The sequence below is a fragment of the Ciconia boyciana genome, chromosome 9, assembly GCF_034638445.1.
Source record: "Ciconia boyciana chromosome 9, ASM3463844v1, whole genome shotgun sequence".
Taxonomy (NCBI): Eukaryota; Metazoa; Chordata; class Aves; order Ciconiiformes; family Ciconiidae; genus Ciconia; species Ciconia boyciana.
Genome location: NC_132942.1, coordinates 9417728 through 9438620, shown reverse-complemented (window position 1 = coordinate 9438620; position 20893 = coordinate 9417728). Strand labels below are relative to the sequence as shown.

The 20893-nt window shown below is 36.7% G+C and overlaps 1 protein-coding gene across 2 annotated transcripts in view; it reads left to right on the top strand.

Annotated features, from left to right (window-relative positions):
• The window catches only part of CLINT1 (clathrin interactor 1), a 53759-nt gene extending 33433 nt beyond the window's left edge, over positions 1–20326 (top strand). Inside the window, exons 6-12 of one of the 2 annotated variants that reach the window (XM_072872090.1) lie at positions 2273–2441; positions 7486–7729; positions 8259–8340; positions 12715–12792; positions 16865–17160; positions 17935–18139; positions 18624–20326. In XM_072872090.1, coding sequence (XP_072728191.1) covers positions 2273–2441; positions 7486–7729; positions 8259–8340; positions 12715–12792; positions 16865–17160; positions 17935–18139; positions 18624–18985 — 1436 coding nt within the window. In that variant the 3' untranslated portion in view covers positions 18986–20326. Of the gene's footprint in view, positions 1–2272; positions 2448–7485; positions 7730–8258; positions 8341–12714; positions 12793–16864; positions 17161–17934; positions 18140–18623 lie in introns of both variants that reach the window. The other variant, XM_072872089.1, reaches the window with a different exon arrangement.
• The last annotated feature ends 567 nt before the right edge of the window (positions 20327–20893 follow it).

Below are 20893 nucleotides of genomic sequence, written 5' to 3'. Positions count from 1 at the left end.
CAGGACTTAAACTTCACCTGTCCCTCTCTGGTGCTATGTATGTTTTTTACTCTTATTCACTGTGAGCCTTAAACTTAGATTTGCTCTCTTCTGTTTTTGACAGGTTACTTCTCTCTGTTCCTCTGTTCTTCCTTTTTCCTCATATGCAGAGTAGTTCAAAATCTCTATCTCCATGGCAGGATATGTCTTGTTTTATTGTATTCTTTTAGGCTTTTGCTACCTGCTTGGAATTCTGGTGATTCTCTTTTTAGGAAATACTTATGAGTCACTGCATTTGTGCTTTAAGTGCATGTCCCTCTGTTCTTTCACAGAGCTTATCTTTTGACTTGCTCTGTACAGAGTCGTGATCTATCCCTGTATGCTGGGTAGAAGTCTTTCTCCATGAGCTCTTTAGTTGTCATTCCATTTTTTTTTAATTTAAAGGACTATCTCCTTTGTCTTGTATTTCATTTTTATGGTAAAGGATTTTCAATTATCCCTTCATTTGTTGAGTAAAGTCCTGTCCCCGTCCCCCCCATCTTCCCCCCCACCTCCCCCCCCCCCCAAAAAAAAAAAAAAATTTCTAGCAGCACAAAACAAACTTCATCCTAGGTCAGACTAATAATCTAAAAGATTCTAGTTATTTAAATATAAAATACTTGTATTTTCAGAGTTTTCCTTAGCTCTTTTTGCCCTGAAAATACAGAGCTCTCAGGGTTTTTTATTTATTTTAAAATTCCTATCGCACAAGGAGACTTTCTAATGGAATCTACATTAAAATGTTTGAGAGCCTGACATAAACTGAAATAAAGCCATTTTATTCTCCTGCAAAATTTAATAGTAGTACATTTCTTAGCAATTTCTCCTTTTTCAACGTTAAAGATCTCACTGAGTATCTTGCTGATTTGTAACAGGTTCTCTACTTTGAAAACATTTGTCTATGCTTTATGGATCTAAACAAATACCACTGGAGACTTGCACTTATATCTTCAGTATGAAAATACATCCTGTGGTATATGATATTATCGGACAGATATAACTCAAATTTTGCACCTTGTAGTGCTGGAATCCATAATTTTCTTTTTAATAAAATGGCTTTACTGAATACATCTTGAACATTACCTGAGCTACAATATAATTTGTATGTACCTGGAAGTAATGAATTTTTCATCATTCTACCATTTCACCATTGCTACTCAGTTTTACTCAGCTTAAGTAAAAAGATTTAACTAGTGTTTCACATTTTTCCATAGTACAAAAAAATGCCTTGTTTCTTTTGTCTGATGGCCCAAAATATAAAATGTTTGTCTAAAAGTGTTGTCTAGAAACTGAGCTATATTGGGTTGTTTTATATACCTATATTTTCAGCAGAAGGTCTGATATAAGATCACAATACAAGTTAGTGTGCTGTGCTTCTGATAGTTAAGTCCTTGTTAAAATGTAAGTGTTTTTTCTTTTAAATTAAACTCAGGTTGGCTGGGTGTGTATAAATAAACCCAGGCTTAAGGTTTTTTAAACTTTCTTAATGATATTGTACAGCAAATGTACTTATTTCAAGTAAAACTGTCAGCTATTTGTAAGCTAAGGTACCAGTATGGAGGTCTTGAATACTTGATTAGAAAAAAAATATTTTGGTTTCTTGATAATAGTGTTTAATAAAGATGTTCAGGGTACTCAGTGGCTGCTGAAAAGGTGAGTTGCTTTACTGCCTCTTCTTTTTTCATCTCTTTAAAAGCTTTTTTAATCACCGAGTGTGGAAAAGAAAGAACAGACAGTTACCATGCATTGCACACTTACATCTTTCAATATTTTGGTACTACACTTTTATGCGTTCATGAATGTCAGTGTATGAAAAACCATTGACTTACCTCTGAGCACACAGCTTGGCCGAGAATGGAATATCATGCATTAAGTAACTGTTACAAAACTGGCATGTCCCATTTCTGATAAGCTGCTTATGCAGCCAGGGTTGATTGTGCCTCTTGTGCTTCTCCAGCAGAGTCCAACAGTGTCCTGATGTGCTGTGTTGTGCAGTGCATTAAGATTTTGTCGTTGTCATAAACAAAAGTCTTTGAATCTGCATTCCTGCCACTTAATGATTGGCATTACATGCTGTGCCTTGGTGTAATAGTGTTGATTCAGCACTGTGGGAGCTTTCAGTTTGCTTTGAAAACTTGTAAGGTTTATGTATGTAGGGCAGGGGGGCTTGAGAATGATTCCAAAAAGACCACAGGCATTTTTTTTTTTGTTATCTTTTAGTTATCTTTATTTCTTATCTTAATGCCTTACACAGGTGAAAGATACGATCCTGAGCCCAAGTCAAAATGGGACGAAGAATGGGATAAAAAAACAGCTTTTCCATTCAGTGATAAGTTAGGTGAGCTAAGCGACAAAATTGGAAGCACGATCGATGATACCATCAGCAAGTTCCGAAGGAAAGATAGAGAAGACTCTCCAGAAAGGTGCAGGTACTAGAGTTATTTTAACATGAATTTATTCTGTGAAATTGCTATTATAAAGCTCTTTGATATTGCTGATTATTAGTTACAACACTCTGCTATTCTTTGTCTGTATGGAAGCATGTTCGGGTTCACTACCTGCTTCCTGGACTACTTATGCAGCTCTTACTGGCCTTGGGGAATAATGTATCTCTGTCAATAGTTATCTGCTCTTGGCTGCCTTCCATTACTACCCCTAGCTTAGATAGCTGCTAGCAAAGCAGGGAATTTGGCTGAAATTTCCTAAGCTTTTCCTTGTCCCAGCAATTCAGCAGTCTTCCTTCCGCCAGTATACTGGAGGCTGCCATTTAATGCTACAGTTACTCTGAATGCTGAAGTACCAAGGAAGAGGGAGATGTAAAATTGCTTAGACCTGCCTTGACGCAGTGCTTCTTCCCTGAGCTGATCTGAGGAAGAACAGACTGCAGGTGACTTACTTCACTATTTTAAAAAAAAAAAAAAATTTTTTTTCAATTTCAGTTGAACCTTCTCGAGAAACTTGTTGTATTTTACATCTGGCCATTAAATTCTTCCAGTAAGGAAGAAAACATACCCTGCTTTGCCTGCAGAAAGAACTTTAAATACATCACACTTCCACAGGGGCATTGAATTTTATTATCTGGAGATCAAATTCGTACTTAACAGAATCTGAAATTGCTGTAGAGAAAGTGCTCAAGTATATTGAAATAATTCCCTTTTGGGAAGCAACTTAAAATTCAAATTTGCACTGAGATTTGATTAATATTTTTTACAGAAATATCTTCAGATACATTTTTATATATGTGTGGATAAAAATACACATGCACACATGTGTATATCATGCAAAATTGTCTGAATTTTGTAATGAAACAAATAACTATAATGGTAGCATTTCTGAGAAAAAGGCAGTATGGTCCTCTTGCTAAGGCATTAATAAATCATAAAACTGGTATTCTTTGCACACATCAGGGTTCCCTCTTAGAATTTACTATCAATAGACTACAAAGAGAAGGGATCAGAAGAAAAGTAAACAATTTCAAATTTAACAATAGTATATTGCTGTGTGCTTTTCTGTACTTACCTTTCAAAAGCAACTTGTCACACGATTTCTGTAAAGCTCACTATGCACATTTCATGTACAGGATGTACAGTAAACATTTTTTTATCTTATTTCCTTTGCTTTATTTCTGAATGGCTCCTGGTCTCTTACTTGTACTGATACAAAATCTTGCACCTTCCAGTGTTTTAGGCAGTCCTTTCTGCAGTCTAATCTTTATAAAAAGCAGCTTATTTTGAGGACTTCTCCACTGTACATCTCTACCCCAAGTTACACTGATCTCTTTCTCTGGCTAATACTACACTTTTCGTTTTTGTTTTGGTCTTGTAACCCTTGTCCCTTTTTTATTTTTCTTCCATTTTTTGGTAAATGTCAGGTGTGGTATTTGTCTTGAAATTTATGAAAGTAAATTCAGGACTTGAAATAAAAGGAGGATTCTTTGGGACGTACATGAGAAAAAACAATTTGGTAGTTGCTGGTTATCCTGCTATAAGAAGGAATCCAGGTTGCAGCAGTATGGCTTCTCTAACACTGCTTCAGCTACCAGCCTGAAATTTCCTTTTAGAAGGTATTTTATCAGAGCGTTGAAGTGAAGAGATTTCTTTCTACAGAAGGCATCAAAAGATCTAAGAAGATTGAACTCAAGGTTATAGAATGTCTGTCTATTTATACTTAAAGAGACTGTAAATACAAACCTTATAATACATGTTATATTAACAGAATACTATATTCTGTATGAAGTTAAATATTGAAACGGAATAGAAACATTAAACTTTCATTATCATGTGACTTAAGCTTACAACGACACAACATTCTCTTGTAAATGCTTCATGAAATCCATGCATTTCTGTGTTTTTACACTTCAGCAATTTTTTTTCTAAAAACAAAAAAGAAGCCTCCAAAAATTTGCTAGTTTATTTGTAGCCTGCTGCTGTATAATAACATTGAATTAAGTTGTCGTTTCCCTTGGAAAAGTGACTAAATGGGGATATTCACTCAGCTGGCAAATCTGCTGTTGCATGTTCTATTGTTTCTATCTTAATAGCTTTATAAATCATTATTACTTTAGTACTGTAAAGCCAATAAAGGTCTTAAAGCACAAAGAATACATGTGACTTACACATCTTCACAGTGGTTAATGGAATTGGGATGACACCATCTTTGCCTCCAGTATACACACCAGAGGAACTTGGCCAAACTTCTGGATTTCTGACTCTACTTGCAAAGCTTGTAGTTTGCATAGAAGAAAAAAAAAAATGCTTGAAGTAACTAAGAACTTAACCTGTGATATAGCTGGCTTGAGTTTACAGTAGATTTCTGTGAAACTGCAGTTCACACAGCTAACTCTGGAGATGCCTAGTCTGCTTTTTTTTCTTTAGAAGAAAAATGTTAGTACTGCTGTGGGAGAATTGGATTCTTTTTTCCCATAATATGTCCCCTTGGAAGCAGAGAAGACCAGAAGCAATACCCCATGGGGTGGGAAAACCTCCAGTTTTCTTTCATAGTGCTTGTTAGTTCTTAGGCCTTAGGCGAATAAACCAATTGCTGCCCTGAGTCTAGCCTTGTATGCTGAAGTTTTATTTTCTAAATTATCCGCAGATATACAGAGGTTCTTCTGAAACATTACACTTTTTTCATAAGAATTCTTAAACTCTGTCAATCCTTTTTTCTCAAGTATTCAGAAAATTTGATGCAGGTAACACCAGAAAGGAAGCAAACTTTTTGCATCCTTTTATAGGAGTAGTACAGTCATGTTTAAAGGCAACTTCCATGTAAAGGATTACTTCTGTAGTAGGGTATAATTCAGGTAGTCTCAAACTATCAGTAAACTATTTTATTGCCTTAAATAACATTGTTCAAAAAAACCCATACCATGAAAACCTCAAGGCAAAGAAAAAGAACGTGTATCCATACTTTGGTTTCTGGAAGTTGCAACCATGTACTTCCTTTGCAGAAGTTTTTTTTAATTATTTGGTATAATGCTAGCTATAATTTTTATTTTTAAGTTAATTCTGCTATTGTCAGATGAAGCACTGCAATTTTACTATTCTGAGCACAGTAAACACACTTAAAGGGAACATTAATCTGTAATGTTTCTTTTTTTTGTTAATGTGACCATTAAAAACAGATCTCCTGAGACAGTTTGGAAGCGGTACAGGTTGTCATAGAAAATTGAGTATTGTAATATTGTAATATTTGTCCTGCTTTCTGGCATATATGTTTAATTTATTTTCTCAAAAGCTTTTAGACATTTATTTTGCTGTAGATCACCAAAGACTCACTTTTTTTCATTCTTACATTAGTGAGATTAATCTCTACCAGTTCTGTAGCAATAGCTCCATTGATCAGACTTTAATGGTTGTCAGTCACTTTCTCAACCCACAGAATGTGGATACGGACTAGGCAGACTCCGTAGCGATGACAAGAAGTACACTGCATCAGGTTTTAAGAGACGGAGCCTTAGTTGTGATTGTTCTGGTCTTAGATACTTTCAATATGCCTCTAAAAGGCAACATCATCCACAGTCCTCCGAGGCTTTTAGGATGGATGTACCATGTGTACCATGCTAATGTGCAGATCGGTCTTCTCTGGGGTCTTGTATTAAAAACCTGATGTCACAAATGAAAATGTGGTTGGTGGTCCCCTCTGATGTTTTCGTGCGTGTAGGTAGGCTATCTGCAGAAATCCAGAACTGGAAGAGTAGGCCTGTTGTTGCAAGTCAGGGTTGAAGTGCCTTGGAAGGATAAGGTTAGGTGATGCAATTTGAGCGCTCTTGTCTGTGTAAGGCTGGCTCAAGCAAATGCCAGTAGTCACTACACTGGGCAGCAGCTATGATATTTTTCTTTTAAAAATAAACATTAAAAAAGGGAGTGAGCATTTATATTCACTGATGTTAATGAATTGAGCCATCCCCAGTGGTGAGGAGGTAATATGCATAGAGGAAATGACACATGCAATGTATTCCAAAAAGCCCACTGTTGTTAACAGAGAACAAAGGCTACCCTCCAGAGTATATCGCAGTTACTGTCATATTGCCACTGACAAAGGGGCAGCCTTTCTTAAATTTTGCAGTTTTAGTATTCTAATGCATTATTAAAATATAAAAACCTTCCACTTTCAACTATGTTGCTAAGGGAATTACTATTTCAAAATATGTTTCAACATATTTAAGCTTTCTCTACAGCAATTTTTACTGTTATGTACAAATCTTATCTTGATTGCCAACAGGCATCATGACTGTTGGGTGGGGGGCAATTGGCTTGTTTGTGAAAGACTTAAAATATAAAAGTAGAATATGTAACAGGTTAAACAAATATTACACAGTGACATTTAAAAAGTTTTTGCCTAAAATGGTGATACTTTTGTTCTTTTATATTTTAAGAATAAATGTGTGTTCTCTGATAGAAAATGAATAGTATCATTGCATTGCATAATTCTGTAAACATTCTTTTTCCACAAACACTTTAAAGAATATAAAAGCCTGTTTCTCTGGAAAGGGAAATGAGTTGAAATAGGAATGGAATTCTTGAAATCTGAAAGATAGTACCTGTATTAGGTTCACTGCTTTCTGTCTCTTGGTGTAAGTACTGAGCAGACCTGCCAACTTAACTTTTTGTTGCTGAAGTGTTATATAATGTGTGGGGGAGTTCCTGTCAGAAGGTAATTAAATGTACTGGATTTAAACACTGATTTCCTATTATCCTCTGCCGTGGACTTGCAGTTAATGTTTAACAAAATAACTTGCTTTTCTTCATCACTTTTGTACAATAGGTGCAATGCTGTGTTATGTAGATGCATTATGTAAGGGTAAAACATTTCCTTTCTCAATTGTAGGAAGAAGCAGAATTTTTGTTATGAACCATTGCTACAAGGAACTACAGTAACCAAAACTCTTGTTGCTTAAGCCAAATGTCCACTTAAGTAACTGAGAAGTCCATCACAAATGGTATTCTATCACTTTTGTTTTTCTAGTGACAGTGATGAGGAAAAGTCAAGAAGAGGTAAATCTCCCAAAGCTGAATTTAAAGATGAAGAGGAGACTGTGACAACGAAACACATCCAGATTACACAGGCTACAGAAACTACCACCACCAGACACAAACGCACAGCAAATCCTTCAAAAACCATTGACTTGGGAGCAGCAGCACATTATACAGGGGATAAAGCAAGTCCAGAACAGAATGTTGCTGCTCATACTGCACAGCCAACAGCAAAGGTGAGACAGTAGAGCACAATAAAACATGACTTTGGAAACAGTTTTCTTCTAACCTCTGAGACAATTTCTAGTTTAGGGTAGAATTTTTGTTATGCAGTCTTCAAGGAAACTATTTAATAAAAAATGTTTATTTGGGGTTTTCAAAGGCAATGGAACAGTTTAATTACAGAATGGCTTTTTGTGTGATTGCTTTAAGATGTAGAATTTTTAAAATGTAGTCATTATCATGTTTTACTCTCTTCAGGAAAGCAAAGATAAAATCTTGGCCTGAAGTGTGAAGGATTCTCTGAACCTGCACACTTATTGACAAGTTATCAAGCTCTTTGGTTATCAGAAAAAAACCTGAGCCACTAGCTGTTCACTATTTGATTTGAAATTTAGCCAGGTTCCGATGATTGGTTTCAAAGACAAATCTGCCATCTCTCCAAAACAAGACAAAGCACCCCAAAATCCCAGAAGACTTCTCAGTGTCATGTAAGATGAGTGATGACATCATGAGATGAGATCTATTGTGTGATTTCTTCTTCAGGCTTCTGTACCCTCTGGCAGCAAGTCATCTAATGACCTGGTTGATCTGTTGTTTGATGGAGCTAGCCAGCCAGTCTCAACAGGTAGGCATATTTTGATTTTATTTTCTTAATGCATATTTTGAACCCTTTTTGAGGATAAGCTTGTTTATTGTTATATAGGTAGAGTAGCAGATAAATTGAGAAATGAATACTCAAAAAATTCAGAGCTACCTAGAACCTTTTGTAGCAAGGTACTGTATGTGCTATTGCATGGGACTAATAAACGTTAGCAGCACAAAGATTAACTGCTAGATCAGTCTGTCCAGAAACTGTGTTTGTAATGCAGTTATTTATAATTAACTCTAAAAGCAAGTGCAATGCGTTCACGTTCAAGCGTTTCTCATAGTGCAATTCAAAGGCTAGGCGGCTGGAGATGGATGATCTTCATGTAAACTTTCATCTAAAGTATATGGCAAACTTGTTTCTTTATCTTATTTTGTCTTGGCACTTGGTTGATCCCAACCCTAATACCAAAAAGAAATTGCTACCTGAAAGTACAATTATTCATTGTAAAACACATCCCTTCAGTCTCTAAATATGCAGTTGAATTTTAAGTCCATTAACCTTCATATGGACTTACCCTTACACTCTCAAAATGCAGTTTCTTTTTAGGAGTGTGTTAAATTTCAGTGCATTGCATACAGGATTGATAAAGGAGTTCAATGGTTTGGTGGCTTGCTTTTCAAAACCTAAAACTTTTAAGACTTGTTATTGTGCTTACAGGTTCTTAATGTCGACAGTTTTGGTTGTGGCTAGCATGGAATAGCAAAAGAACTTCCATGCACTTGTGGTCTAATGGCACAGTTGGGAGAGAGTTAACTGTGGGCAAAATTTTTGTTTAAAGGTCACTTTGAATAGCAAATAAAATATGAGCATGTGCCTTTTCATAGATAGAAACCACTCATGTAACTTCTCTCCATTACACATAAGCAACTTCTCTTATTATATGTGGGATCATATTCACATTGTTTTGTAGAAGTGTATGTGTGTATCTTGGGGATGACAGATACTCAGCTCCAGTCCTTGTTTTAAAATCACATGAGACTGTACCAAAAAAAGGCAGTCCAGAGTGGCTGTGGGCCCACACATGTGGCAAGGTGGCTGCATTCATTAATATGTAAAGACTACTCTTACTTCTGCCTGAAGTTATGCCACTTCTGTTTGTTTTGTAGCGGGAACCCCTGTAATATGTCACACTAGTTATTTTTATTATAATGCATGAGCAAAGCTAGTATTATGAGCCCTCTATGCTTCACAGTTCCTTTCATCACTAGGCTACCAAAATGCTACCTCTGTAAGTATTTAATAGAATATAAAATACATCAAAACTCTATTGGAAGGGAGGGAAATTGTCATGGTAATTTAGTATCAGAGATCTGTCTCAATCTTTTCTTTCTTATTTCTCGTGGATCTTTAAACCTTTGTGCACTTTTATTTTTGGGAAAGTAGATAAAGTTTATATGTCTGTTCTGAAATATGTGTTAATTCCTAATGGCTAAGAAATAAAATTCATTTCATGCATCTATTCCTTTATGCACAAATGCCCTCAAATTTAAGGGACCACTTATTTTGCATTATTTTCTATTTTATTAACTTCATATATAAAGGTGTTCATTGTGCATTGGAGTTAACCACAGTTCCACGGAATTGTAATATCCTGGATCAGAATGACTATCCCAAATCAATACTGAAACTTCTCCTATCCAATTCTTATGGGAAAAGAGATCATAGCCTTTTTTGGTTTTATTTATATACATATGTGTGTGTTTTAATTTTTATGTATAAAAATAAAATCACATTGAGAATAGATGTGTCCAGTTCAAACTGAGCCTTCCCATATTTCAAACAGAACTATGGCAGCTTCCATATTACAGTGTATTTGAATCTTTCATCAGTTTGGTTCTTTGCTGTACTAAGCCTTTTTTCTTTTTGCCTTTTTTCTTCTTTTTCCAAAGCAGCATTTAGAAACGGTGTTGAGAAGAGGCATGTTACCAGCTGGACCTGCTAAATAACCTCTTTGCTGACCTGGCAAGGCAGATGGAAAGGGTTCATTTATAGTGACAGATCTCACATGGGAATCTTTGAGGATAGCTCATGTTGAGAAGATTAGCACTGTCCTTCACGTGCAGGTCACTTGTTATGACCACTGTTCCTTGCAGCACAGGGTGTGGGAACATTCCCAGTGTCAGGCAAGACACAGGGAAAGGGTCAAATGCAGCCTTTGATCTATCCTGTGAAGGAACTGGCAGGGAAGTCATGTGAATTCAGGGAACTGAGAATTTGCTTATCTATGTATTTTCAGGTGCAGAGATGTGGAAGAAGGTTGGTGAGGCTTGGGGGGTTACACATTACTAAAGCAACACAATTTGTATGTGAGGGGGATGGTTGGTTGCTATAAAGGAGCAATCTGTTTGAGAAGACATAGAATTAGGGGTTAGGCCTGCTGGAAGTAATTTTTTGGTGTTACTGGTGATGAGGTTCTCTAATCTTAGCTGGTGATACCTTTCTTTAGAGAGTTACTGCATTCAGCCTAAGCTCTGCCACTTCTCTGGAACTCAGTTTCATTTGAAAACAGGCAACAGAAGTGGAAGAAAAGTTTACTTGACTGGAAATGTTAAGGGGTTACTTTGGGTTTCAACCTAGTTCTGTTTTTAAAATTAAATTAATCCCCAGATACTTTGTCAAACAGCCCAGGGATAATAGGTGTAGCATGAGAGCATTGAATTTTTTTTTTGAAGATGTGGTTGAGAGTATGTCATCTGTGTTGTTCATTCGGATATAAATCCTCAAACCATTAACCTGTTCTGAACTCTGTAAGGACACATGTGATGAAAAAAATTATTTGAAAATGTTCATTGCAATAGGCAGAGTAAACATGATCAGAACAGGTTTTTAGCTTGATGTTTCACTGGCTCATCTTACCCTTTTTCATTCTCAGGTTGCAGTCAGTATAAAACTTGTATATAAACATATGTAAGATGCCTATTAGATCACTTCAGAATTTGTGTTGAAGAAATTTCTTAACTTTGTGTGAAATCTTCTCCCTCTTGAAAAGGTGGTAAAAGGATTTCAGTAGTGCTATATTTTTGAAAATTCAGAGACACCATCCTTGCATTCCCTTCTCATGTTTTATATCATATGCTACACACTTGGCAAGAAAAGACATTTCCCCTTGGAAGAACAGTCGCCTTCCTGGCAATGTCTACAGTAAAATAACATTAAAAAGAAATACAAGTACACATGTATTAAAGTGAATGGTTCCTTTTATTACTGCTAGCCATTTATTAAAAAGGAGATGGTTCTAGTTTAATTAACCCAGTTGAGAGTAGCAGATGGGGCAGAATGTCTTGCAGCGATAAGACAATTCAGAAATGGCACCAGATGTTGAAAGCCGTCCCTGGTGGTGTTTGAGTGCAGCACAGATGTTCCAGTCCCACCTGGCTAGTTTCTAAGCACTGCAGGCTAAGCAGCTGTGATGTAACCTATATAATGTATGTATAACACTAAAAGCAAAATAATTGAACTGCTGCAGCTTCTTCTAGGGGTGGGACTGCTTGGAGGTGAAATCTTTGAGGACAAACAAATAAGGTCAACTTCTTAGCTTTCTCAGGTCAGTGGAATACCTACTTAAAAGCAATAGCAAGGATAATTTGATGATTTTTTTTGTAAAATATTTTTTCTTTATTAAAAAAAAAAGGCAGCTTTCCAGCATGGTTCTTAAATCTTTCTTCTGTTTTTATATCTTGGCTGTATTTTTTAGTGAAAAATTGTTACTGTGCTGTATTCAGAAGTTAATAATTTATGTGCTGTATACAAGCGTCTGGTTGGGAAACTTAATGTTCCTGCTGTAGAAAGGAAGCAAACTTATAAAAAAATGAACACAAATGCAAGCTCTGTCCTTGAAATACCAATTCAAGATCATTGCAGAATCATTCATGCCTTAAGTAACACAAAATCTAAATATAAGACGACATGTAATTTTTCACAGTAAGCATAATAAATTAACTTTTTTACAATAAGAATATTTGGCTTTTATATATTACACTTCCAAAGTTTTAATTTTACAAACTGCCAAACTAGTAGCATCCCTCACTAGTTAAAACCTGGGTTAACCTTTTTAATCTCTCTAGATTTATTTTTAGGGATAGCAAAAACTTGTGTCTTTTAGTTCTTCCCTAGGAAAACAAAGTTGCAAGCTCTGCAAGGCAGTTGGAAATAATGCAGTTTATTGTTGCTCAGGCTTGTATAAATATAGTATGGTGATGAACAGCAAAAACAGCGTCAACTTAGGGAGCAGAATCAATAAATCCATCTTGCCACATACAGAACAGCTTTTCTTCATAAATCCCGCATGCAGTTGTTGCAATGGATCTTTGCACAATCCTGTAACAGCAGTTGGCTTCCTTCTGTTTCTAGGTGGATCAACTGACCCATTTGGAGGATTTGCTGATTTTAGTTCGGCTGCTGCTTCAGCAAGTTTCCCATCATCGCAAGGTAGGATTAATTTACAGATTGAAATGCTGTTTAAGGGCAAAAAGAGGGGACAAGGTGCCACATGGCATTATTGAAAGTCACTTCCCTTTCCAGGGCAAACTGTGTTTATTTGACTGGACCACAAGTGCTATATTGAGTAAGGAAGAAGAGAGCTACTGTCTGGCACAGCATGCGTCTCATTGGACCCGAAACTTTCATGACCTTTATTTCAGAAAAATGTTAGTAGGAGTTACAAATATATCCCTGTACATCTAATAATATAATATAAGCATATAATAAGACTTAAAACATAGCTTCAAGTCTAATTTTGAAATGCACTGAAATAAGATGTGACTTCTGGAGTGGAAAAGTAAAACCTGAAATAAACAAGTGTGGGTCTAAAAGCTGGATGAAGAGTGCTCACTAAACAATTAAAAGAGCCTGGCACATCCCACTTTTGCAGTTGTGGGCAAGGAGCTATTTTAAATTGGAGTTCTACAGTAATGAATGCTTCAAGATGTGACAGTATTTGTGTTTCCAAAATGATTGGAAAATTGGCTGTAGTGATAGGACCATTCAGATTATTAATTATTACAGTCTTCCCAGTGCTTTTATGTAAGGTTATTCAACTATTTTGTTTGCAATAAAAAGCAGTCATTTTTCTAATACTTCAACTAACAGTTTGCAAGCTTTTCAGATACAGGTAGGTATTAATTATTAAAAAAAAAGTTATCTGCTCTGGTGGGATAAAAAGACTTGTATGAAGTGCTTGATAGTCTGGTTTGCTTGCTTGTGATAAAGTTGTGAACTGAAAAGTTGTTAGGGTTTTATGCTGCTGTTCATAGTTTCCGGACATGTTCAGATTGGTCTTAACAACTTTAATGATATGGGCAGAACAGTAAATTAAATGGGTAAGTTGAACAAAACCAAAAGATGGGATCATGTTCAATGAAAAATAGCAGCCTACCTGTGCTAGAAAAATGAGTCCCTAAAGATGTCCTCAGCTCCCACCTGTCTCCTAAGATGGAAAAAAAAAAAACCCCAAAAACCAAAACCAAAAACAAAACCACAAAAAAAACCCCAAAAAAGGCACCCCACCCCCCCCAAACCCACCAGTTTGTAATTGTTCAGGGAGATGTGATTATGTTGGCCTTGTCAGATGGCATAATGAGGGGAGCCTGAGACCAGGCTATTTCCAAAGCTTCCAATGATGTCTGGGTTACTATTGGAAGGCCTCATATGTTGGAGGGGAATTTAGTCAAATTGTCTTCCATACACAATACAACCTCACCGATGGCTTTTGAAGTTGCATGTATGCATTTATGGGATGAAGCTGACCAACACTTTATTTTAGCTTGGCTAAAAAACAATTTGTTACAGTCTTTTTCCCTTTTAGGAGAAGCCTATTAAATAAAAGATATTTAGATCTTACTTAAGTCAGGCATGAACAAGTCCCTGCCAATCACAAGCAAGGTTTTAGTAATGCTTGTTGGGACAGCGCTCAGTTTTGTCCTTACCTGGTTGCATGGCATGCAGTTTAGAGCTGTCACGTGTCCATACAGCTGGCTCAGTGCACGTGCAGTCATTTTGCATGCAAACAGACAAGCTATTACGTAGACATGGCCACCGTCCGAAAAACATTTCCCTTAAAATTCGACTGAAAAAAAAAAATATGCTGGGAAGCCACCTAAAGCAATCAGCTTCCTTCTGGTAGAATGTTTTGGGGAGCCTACAGCGCTACCCAGACAGGACAGTGCTGCAAACAAACATGGAGTGGAAGGAGCTGGCTGGCTATCTTTTGTGAAGTTAATTTGGGCAGTAGTGGTGTTTGTGACTGGGGGTTCTCAGCAAGGGTGTAGGATTAAGTCCAGAATGAGAAAAGAATAGCAAAGAGGTTGATCAGCAAACCTACCTGTGAGTCAGCTTTTAGTTGGCACATTTATATCCCTTTCTTTATTTTGCTGTGCTAGGAAAACTGTGCTGGGCACGGATTAGTTAATACACCTTTAATTTGCTTGGCAGGAAAGAACTGCTCTAACTTTTTTACAGGCTTTCTTAGTCAAAACCAAGTTGTTTTGCAAACACAAAGCAGCCTACTATGCAAATAATTTGTGTGTTAATACAGTCTAAATTGATACAATCCTTTATCTGCATTAACATGATTAATCTATTCTAATCACCATTATGCAAGGGACAAGGAGTCCTGTGAAATGATTAATCATTCCTGAACAGCGTAAGCCCCTCTAGAAATCTATTCCTTCTTGATTAATCATCTTTGAAGTTCTACTGAAGGGGCAAAACCTTATCCCTTTTACCCCCACTTCCATTATTGGTGCTCAATGCACAGGTCTGAACATAGAAGCAGCATACTCGGCGTTTACTTATCTATCAGGAATATTTAAAGTAGGTTTTAATTTTTAATATGTAATACTAATTGAAACATTCTAATATAGCCCCTCTTTGTGAGGGAGATCAAAGCAAATGTTCTAGTAAGGCCTTAAGCTAATGAATATTTGTCCACTTCTTGCACTGAAGTTGTTGGCAATACTTGGATTTTGTGAACAGATTTACTCTCTTACTATTCTTTAAATTCTAATATATTGGTAGAGATGAAGATGACTAAAGGTTGAAGGTGTATGTTGATAAATATTTACATGGAATGTAAAAGACTACTGCAGTTACCTTTTGAATGGGTAGAATACAGTTGTAGAAAATTGCTGTGGATGGCCGTTATAGAACTAGCCATTGGATAGGTTAGGAAGTGGAAACTGGCACTAGATTCACCTACCCCAGCTTTACATGTTTGAGTCTTCATTTGCTCATCTAAAGAAATTCAAGGGATGATTTAGCTGTTCATTAGAACTCAAAGTTCATTTCATATGGTAATGACATTGCTTGTGACTTAGCTGAAGTACCAAAAGTATATCCGTGACATAATCAAAAAGCTGACCTGTACAAAGGCCCAAACTAGGAACAAGATTCACTATGTAACAATGAGAGTTGTTTAAATGGTGTTGCTTTATTTTTAGCATCTCCTGTAGATGTTTTTGTAAGTTTTTCTTCCCCTATCACTGCTGTGAAGTAACCCTTTTCTTGTTAATAGGAAAACATGTGTTTTTAAGGGAGATAACATCTCCTGCCATTTGACTCAAAGGTTATGACATATTCTCAGTTCACTGGTTTGTGTCTCTGGACATCTGTGCTCCTGAAATAGGTACCCTTGCAGTTGTCTACAAACAGCTTATACTGTTAGGCTCTTCACAGTAAGATACAGCGCGCTGCGAGTTGCTGTGTTTTGATTTAAATGCTTGTCTACAAGAACCCTGGTATATTGAAATGAAACAAAGTTTAAGTGATGAGCTAAGAGTTCAGCAAAGGTTCTGCTGAGAGAATTGTTAGATCCAAGATTGAATTTCTGCATCAAGCCAAGGCATGTAGTTCAGGAATCAAATCAGAAAACTTAATGTGTTTTACATGAGCAGTTCATGGGATGGGAAGAAATTATTCCTTATCACCTCAAATAAGAATTCCCTGGCAACATGCTTTTAAAGGTCTGGTTTTTTTTCCCCTCAGCATTGTTTTATACAAAGAGCTACTAATTGTATATAAACAAATTTTGAAGTAGTTGTCTTTGTTTTATCATGATGGAATTTACCTTATCAAGTGGCTCATTCCTGACAACTGTTCTCTCAGCAAATACCAGAGCACTGAGATAAAAGGTCGATAAATATTATCAGAGTTCTAGGTGGTGTTTTGACTAGAGCCTTCAATCTACCCCTAAGTTGTCTTTCAGTCATATTTCAACTAAAGAAAACCTGTCCCTTCTTATCTCGCATCCACAGGTGATGTTTTCAAACATCCTTCTTTGTGTTTCATATTTCCTTTGCTACCTTGTTAAAATTGTTGGAATATTCATGAGAGGGAGCGATGTCCAGATGGAGGTTCTACCTGCAGATGTTAATCTGGACGGACACAGATCAGCTCTCATTTGTTTCAGTTCATGGAATATGGCATTTGCTCAGTGCCTTTCTCTAAGTCTTCTGCCTTTCTTCTTTCTGTCTTCCTTCCTCCCGTACTGTTGCCTTTCCTTCAGGTACAGCAACAAGTGGAAACGGAGACTTTGGTGACTGGAATGCCTTCAACCAAGCTTCTCCTTGTCCCAGTGCTTCATCGGGAGACCTCTTCAGCAGCACAGCACAGCAGCCAGCTACAGAGCTTTTCAGTAGCTCACAGCCAGCTTCTGGCCAGCCTCCAACTGCTTCAAATTCTACTGATCTTTTTGATTTGATGGGCCCCTCTCAGACAACCATGACCTCTTCGCAAAGTATGAATTTCTCTATGATGAGCTCCAATACTGTGGGCATCAGTTTACCTATGTCAAGGTCACAGGTATGCTACTGTTTGTACAGTTTGCTAACGACCTTCCTCGATTAATCTTTTGCCTTGTCCTTAATCACAACTTTGAAAATTAATCCATTCCACTCCTGGAGTCCATACCTAGTCACTCAGATGCTGTGATCAGCATTTTATGAGAAAGTTTTGTCCAAAAACGTTTGCATAGCCTCCTAAAAAGAAAAGGTGTCAAATTTTCTTGAAAAGCCTCCTTTTATAAGCTAGTCTTCTCTGAGATCATCTTCATGATCATCAGATCTTCATGATCTCAAAGAGATGATCATGAGCAACATCCATGAAGTGTTGCTGCTTTGTTGGGGAAGACAAGGTTGATGATATTCTAAACCTTAAAGCCATTCTCCACAGAATGTTACTGGTTTCCAGCATCAAGTAGATGGAGGTGAGGACTGGTCTGTTCTCTAAAACACAGAAGTGCCTGCTTCAGTGGAGAGTGTTTTTGGAAATGTTAACAGGTCAACTTGGTGTTACGAGGAAAAAATCAGTATATTTGAGTTCAAAACTTGACTGCAGATGATCACTGTCATTCCACATATTGATATGGGAGCTTGATGTTAGCTTACAAAATACTCTTTTAACCCATTCTAATGGCACAAGAGCACATGGCAACACTGCTTTGGAAGAGCTGAAGTTCATGGCTAAAAATCTCATTGGCTTTTTATTGTATCTGTAGAGAAATTAATACTTGTTGTTTGGTCCTGATGCCTATTGGTAAACTGTTTTAAGTGGATCCCAACAAACTTTTTTTTTTAGCCTCTGCAAAGTGTGAACACTATGATGCCGAAGCCTAACCCACTTTATAATGCAAGCACAGAGATGGTCCAGAAGAATGCAAGCAAAACTCTACCCTCAACTTGGTCAGATCCCAGTGTAAATATCAGTTTGGACAATTTAGTACCTGGGATGCAGCCTTCCAAACCCCAGCAGCCATCACTTAATACCATGATACAGCAACAGAGTGAGTGATTATTGCACTGTTTTGCATGCATGCTGACCCCTGTATGTGTTTAGTAGGTTGTCCTTGAGATGGAGTATTCTGTCAATTACTGTTTTCCTATGTGTAGTCATAATTGTTTCTTAAACTGCTGTGATGCTTCTGACACAAGTGGTATTTTCTAAATGGAGATTGACGTGCTAGGAGGCTGGTATCTGTGCATGTTTTTACTGTAGAGTTTGCACCATTGCTGTATCTTGATTTCAGGCTTCCTAATATCTAGAACTTCTCTAGAATATGCATAGTGGCATATATTGGTATAAAATGCTATTTAAAACTTATAAAAGTTTTTGAGGCTTCACATAGAAAATGGGAAAATGAGCGAAATTGATATGTTTTTGGCCACCACATTTGTTCACAGCAATTACCACAAATTTCTTAAAACACATGAGCACCTTCAGCATCAGATTCTGATTAATGATTTTTGCATCCTGTTCTCTTTTTGCAGATATGCAACAACCTATGAATGTCATGACTCAAAACTTTGCCGCTGTGAACCTCAATCCTCAGCCTAACATGATGCCTGTTCGACCCCAGACAAGCCCGTTGATGGGAGGGCCCATTCCTGTGGGGATGGGAATGCCCAACGTGATGTCAGGTACAATGGGAATGACCTCCATGGGACCCACGCCTATGATGAACCAGGGAATGATGGGAATAAACATGAACATGGGAGTGCCAGCTACAGGAATGGGTTTGACGGGCACAATAGGGATGGGAGTACCCAATATCGCTATGACCTCTCTGATTCCTGGGACTGTACAACCCAAGCAAGATGCCTTTGCAAATTTTGCCAATTTTAGCAAATAAAGATTGTAAAATAAATAAAATAAAAATAAAATGGGCAGACTGAATGAAGGATTTTTAGCTGCACAAATACAGCTGGGGACGGGATGGAAAACACTGATCAATAATTTTTTTTTCTTTATCAGTTAAAGTGTCTACATAAAGAACCAAAAGCTATTTTCTAAATGTTGAAATAACTAGTGTTCAAATTCTGGAGAGGTGAAAGGTTCTAAGGAATGTGTTAGATGATTTTGCAAAATAATTTGTATTGACACCATCAAAAAACCTTTCCTATGTAGAAGAACCGATTTTAACTTTGAGACTTGATGGAAGACTGGAATGGGGGTTGGGTAAAAATGTTTGAATCTAATTTTATACTTTTCTTTTTTCTTGAAGAGCTTGACTTTCTTTTCCCCCTCTCCCTGATCACTTTGTCATAATTGGATCATTCCTTTTACTACCACTGAGTCCACAATTGAAGTCACTCAAGTACTATGATCAGTTTTTTATAAGAATATATATTTTTGTCCAAAAATGGCTTACATATGTGATTATGGCTAATTGAAAGGGACCTGGAATGTATATATACTTTTGCTAATGTTCCAGCCACACTGCTATATTACCCAAATTTTTATTGTAAAAATCCTCTCTCAGCAATTTGGTGATCAACAGATTTTTGGGGTCTTAACATGCTTCTATTGTTATAACTGATATCCAGTGCAAGTCTGGGAGAAGCTTTATCCAAGACTGCTGGAAGGTTTCCTTTCAGAAAATGTACTTTCTTGCAGTTCTCTTACAGTGGCAGTTAGCATCCTTTGTACTACCAATATCCCTATGGAGCCACTGGTTTATGGCATTGGCAGCAGTCAAAAGGTAAAAATACTTATTTTATGCATCATTACAAAAAATAACAAGGTGAATTACACTTATGTAAATCTATAACCTTACCTAATCCAACAGCATTGGATCTTAGCTTTTATACAACATTTGGTGATTCTTTTGTGTAAATATGGCATTAGCAGCTGTGGAATCCAATAGAGGAGTAAAAAAATATATATATATTAATAAAGGAAACCTGTAGCAGTCAAAGATTTTACTGATTTACTGAAAACAAAAGAATGAATTAAGGTTTTTGGGGTTTTTGTTTTTCCTTCTGTAATTCTGCATTTAAGTTCACATGAATCATGATTCTAGAATCTGGAATACAAAGACATTGTTATAGTCACAAGCTGGGAATATTGTTAAGAATAAGCACTATACTATAGGTATGAAATTTATTGCCTCCCTTTTCTTATGTTGGATTTCTTTTTTATTATTAAATTGATAAAACTTTGTTTCCATTGTATTCATAATGTTCTGTTATACATAACATTAAAATGTTCATTAAAATCAATGTTGGGCTGCTTTTCCTTTCATTCCATTTGACGTTTATGAGAGCATTTGGGAAAAAAAATAATTATAATTTGGGCAAAGTAATTTTTATAAATAATTTAAAATTGTTTAATGACTTCTTATCTGAAGCCTTTCCTATCTGGCTCTACTGTTAGGAATTAAAAATGAAGCAGGCAAGATACCCTGACCCGCTCCAGCCTTGCTAATGCTCCATCTACAACATTTCTAATTAGGCAGAAATTCATGTACTTCAGCTAAGTGGTAATGAAAAGTGATTCATTTGCTGAATAAGAGATGAGAGTGAGTGTAATTAGCTGACTGCGGTTTTTAATCTTTCAACAATTCAATGTGTTTAAATTAGTTTCAAAGAATAGGAGCTTTCAAGTGTTGTTACATCAAAGTAATCAAGGCAGGCTTTAACGGCTGAGTAGGGGAGATCGCTCTGGTTCCTCTTCTGAAACCTTTAAACTTATGTGGAATAATCATCTTCAAAACCTCTAGTTCTAACAGATTGGAAGATTCAAACTGGTTCAATATATG